Source organism: Triplophysa rosa, linkage group LG14 (assembly GCF_024868665.1).
Source record: "Triplophysa rosa linkage group LG14, Trosa_1v2, whole genome shotgun sequence".
In the NCBI taxonomy this organism is placed as follows: domain Eukaryota; kingdom Metazoa; phylum Chordata; class Actinopteri; order Cypriniformes; family Nemacheilidae; genus Triplophysa; species Triplophysa rosa.
In genome coordinates, this window is record NC_079903.1 from 18972568 (window position 1) to 18976964 (window position 4397).

General features: G+C 40.8%; 1 protein-coding gene across 1 annotated transcript; it reads right to left on the reverse strand.

Moving 5' to 3' along the window:
* Positions 1-339: 339 nt before the first annotated feature.
* On the reverse strand, positions 340-2293 carry foxl2a (forkhead box L2a). The gene has a single exon (XM_057351180.1). It carries the CDS (start codon positions 1907-1909, stop codon positions 989-991), a length of 921 nt encoding a protein of 306 aa, XP_057207163.1. The 5' UTR covers positions 1910-2293; the 3' UTR covers positions 340-988.
* Between the last annotated feature and the right edge of the window lie 2104 nt (positions 2294-4397).

The window sequence follows — 4397 nt, forward strand, 5'->3', positions numbered from 1 at the left end:
CAATATGTTTCCCATTTTCGCGCAGTGAACTGTAACATAACATTTAAACGAATATAAAAAATTAAAAGGGATTTTCCCCCCAGTTTTTATGTTTGATCTTAAACATTTTACATAGCAGAAATTGCGTTAACATTTTGTTTTCGTGCAACTTTGATGATGTCCTGTTTGCAGAATTAATGTCAGCCTGTGATTTAACCTATTTCACAGCACTAAACGCCGTGTTGGTATATATCAAGGAAATATTGTTGGTTGAACAATTTATCTTTTTATAATAATTAATCATAATAATTGTCACGTAATAGTAATAATAATAATAATTTATTCAATTGACGACCACTGTTACGTTGACAAAAAGTTTATTAAAAGATAAAAAGCTAGACCTATAAAAAGAAAAAAAGATTGAAAAGTGCTAGTTAAACATGGTCCCTTGTGTCATAAGGCAATTAAACATATTTCATATTGATAAAAAAGTACATACAAAATAGTCCGAACAAGCCGTCACGTGCGCTGACCCCTGTAAGACCCTGCATCAAGGGCCCTATACGCGAAAACAAAGAACCAAAACACAGGTGTGAGCGTGTACATGCGTCCCCTCCAAGCTTCAGTTTAACTACCCGTTCTGAACTCCACTGTGTCCTTAAACATTCAAAAGCAAAGAGAATAACATGTTGGCTGAACAATGGGTCCAGAGCCCAGAACGTCTTTCCAAAGTCACTGACAGCACGCTGAGAAGGGATTCAGGTAAACATGATTTGTAAATCCAGATGTCGGTGCCTTCAATCTGCTGGCCATCCCACATGATATGCGTCTGTACAGTTTATACATATGTCCAGCACATCTCACGTGGAGGAACATTTTAGCCCCATAATCCAACTCGTTACATATGTCCCACACCGCAGGCGCGCTTTTATTTTCATCTATTTTGGTGTGTTGCAAAATCCGACTCGATCACCATCTCATATTGTTTTTAAGCAAGGAAACTTGGTTTCTATATATCAATCCGCGCCTGCAATGCTGAGTGTTTGCTCTCGTGCTCCCAGTACGAACAGTGCATCACGGAGAGCTCGGTGGGCTGCCGCGAGCAGGCAAACTGCAGCCCCGTTCCGTTACCCGTGGACACCGGAGGAGGGGCGGCCGTGGCGGGACTTAGCTGCTGCGCGTGCGGGAGCCCGTGCGGGTGCGCGTGGTGGTGATGATGATGATGATGGTGACCCATGCCGTTGTAAGAGTTCACCATGCCCGGGAGAGCCATGCTCTGCACGCGCGAGTACGGATTGTACGAGGACGGCGCGGACAGGCCTTTGACGTTAACGGGACTCACGTTCCCGCTGCTCATCTGACAGGAGGTATAGGGCATGGGCGCCGGAGACCAGGAGTTGTTAAGGAACCCCGACTGCAGGTATTTGGGCGGGGACAGGTAGCCGTACCCATCACCGCCGAACAGAGATTTACCGGGCTGGAAATGCGTCGGCGGAGGCCTGAACGGTCTCTTCATGCGCCGTCTCCGCCGGTAGTTGCCCTTCTCGAACATGTCCTCGCACGCCGGGTCCAGGGTCCAGTAGTTGCCTTTGCGTTCTCCTCCACCTTCCCTTGGCACTTTGATGAAGCACTCGTTGAGAGACAGGTTGTGTCGGATGCTGTTCTGCCATCCCTTCCTGTTTTTCTCGTAGAAAGGGAACTTGGAGATGATGTACTGGTAGATACCGGACAGCGTGAGACGCTTCTCCGAGCTCTCGCGGATCGCCATCGCGATTAACGCCACGTAGGAGTACGGGGGTTTCTGGGTCGGGTCAGATTTGTCCGGTAACTTCTCGGGCTGTGGGTCGTCTTTGGTCCTGTCTTTCTCCGTCGAGTTGGTGTCCATGAGGATCATGGCGTTATCCTCAGGGCCAGGGTAAGTTGCCATCATTGCGCACGCGGCCGACCTGCGCCAAAGCAAAACCGAAGAGCAGTAAAACCCCAAGTTTAGCAGTCTTCTGTAAGAAATTGTTTCTTGCGAATAAAATGTGTAGTTGTTTGTACGTCTGCAGCTTAATGCCAGGGTAAAACGTTTCTCTGAGCTCCTACGTCCCAGACTTTCTCCTGAACTAGAAGGAGGGCAAATTGTGGTTTGGTTTCTCCGTAAGCCCGCCTACTCTCCTGCACACACTCACACATATTTGATGCGCTAAGGAAATAAAGCTTCCTGATTCTTCTGCCACGATGCGATCCACCTCTTTTGTTTCACACTTTTCATTATTCTGTATGCTGTTTCACAGCAGAACAAATGAGCCAACAACTGGTGACTGAGGCCGACTTTAACAAGACATCATTGGTTCATAAAACAGGTGCACGAGCAAAAATAAATCTGTCAACTTATGACTGTCATGCCCGCAAGGTTTCCCTGTAATCAAACCATTTTTAAATATCTCATTAAACTTACCTTTCAATTAGAAAACGAGTTATGACATTAATGCTTGCATTCTGTCAGCATATTACAAAACGATTATTGATTATTACCATTATAATTATTGTTATTGTTACTTACCGATTATATAGTTTTAAGACTAAAATATATAGGCCTACTTGAAATGTTGTGAAGACGATGTTCTAATCGCGTTTTATTTTGTTTGCATTTCTGCACTTTGTCATAGACAAAATAAACACAGCATGATTCTGGTTAAATTACAAAGCCAATGTACATGCTTACTGACCAAAAAAAAGTTGGATAAAAAGCCTTTATTCATAGTTCGCAGTCAGTTCCCGTAAGCAGCAGTAAATAGGCCTACGTGTGAATTTATTTACTTCCATTTTATTTGGACCTACTTTGATAAATATACAGAAGAAACGCGTTAGATTTTTTGACTGTGGTTTCTTACACAATAGGGAGGCCAACATAAATAGGAGTTAACGAAAAAGATTTGGAAATGAGCACCTCGCTCTATGTTGTATCAGCATGTCAGTCACAATAGCAAAAACTATTGCACAGATCTCATTAAGGATGAGCTACACAGTATCTCTATATGGCCATATTCTATATGTGAAAGGCAAGTTTTTAACAAAGTTTTTATGATCCTCATCGTGTGATCACATCAATTTATTTAGTTTGGCAATAATATTTCATGTTTTATAATAATAATAATGTTTTATCAAATCCTATTTTTTTCCTTTTATTATGGAGAAATGTAATATGTGCAAGGTTTCTACTAGTTTAGATGAGTGTTTTATGGTAAAGATATTGCAACCTTCCATTCACGCGCTAATCTTAAAATATTATACCTTTTTATTTACTCATGCCAATATTCCCTGACAACATTTAACTTTGCTAACACAAAATACAATTACGTGATGTAAGTGAACAAAACACTGAAATCTTTTTTAAATCGCTTAAAAATCATGCGCAGCCTATTGCATCCATAGAATCTCATTAAATGACAGCAAAGAAACACAAATCACATCTATGACGAGAACACACATTAGAGTTGTTCTGGAGCTGTTTGACGAATTTATAAAAAAATACACAATACATATCGCTAGCCAAAACTATTTCGTATATCTTGTGAAATAAAAATAATAAAAAATATGTATGCCTGTGCTCTCCGCGTTAACACGTAGCCTACTCTGTAAAAAACTGAGCAAAACTAATCTATGAAAATGTTTCTTTTTCTTTTCAACACTGTTGAAAGTTTAAGAAAAAGTCAGCTGGCTGAATAATGGTAAGTGTTCTTTAAACACGACATACATTTTTATAATATGTATAATAAACTAAACAACAATGCCTATATTGCTTAAAAAATAAATGGCCAAACAGAGACACGTTTAATACCCACAACTATCCTCAGGACCCTAGAAACATGCTGGGTTGTGCCTCTACTGCAAGCCAAAGATTTGTAAAAAAAAAAGCAATAAAAATGCCCCTTAGGTGTAAACAATATCCATCACTGGTCACAGTGTGAAAATATAGTTATTGTGTATGATGGGTGAATGGAGAAAAAGGGAGGTGATGCAGAAATGAAGAAAGCATTATAGCACACCTATATTCCAGTCTTAATGGACTCTGAAAGACAGAAATGTCTGTTCTCTGCACTTCCTGACCGGGTCTGAGACATAAGGATGTTTATTTTTGGGTGCGTATAGACCAGTGGTTCTCAAACGTTTTCACTGCAAGCCTCCCTTTGTGTAGAGTGCATCCCTTTGCGGCCCCAAATAAAGACTTATAATCCTAAATTTAGAATTTCAATTAAACCAAAAACATTGTCTGTTACACAACGCTGAAACATCAATTCTTTTGGTTGGTGGTCCAAACCAAAAGATTATTTTTTCTGTATTTTTCTGTATAAATTTCTATATTTCATAAAATGCCACAAAATCCGTGGCCCCCCCTGGATCCATTTTGGGGCCCCCAGTTTGAGAACCAC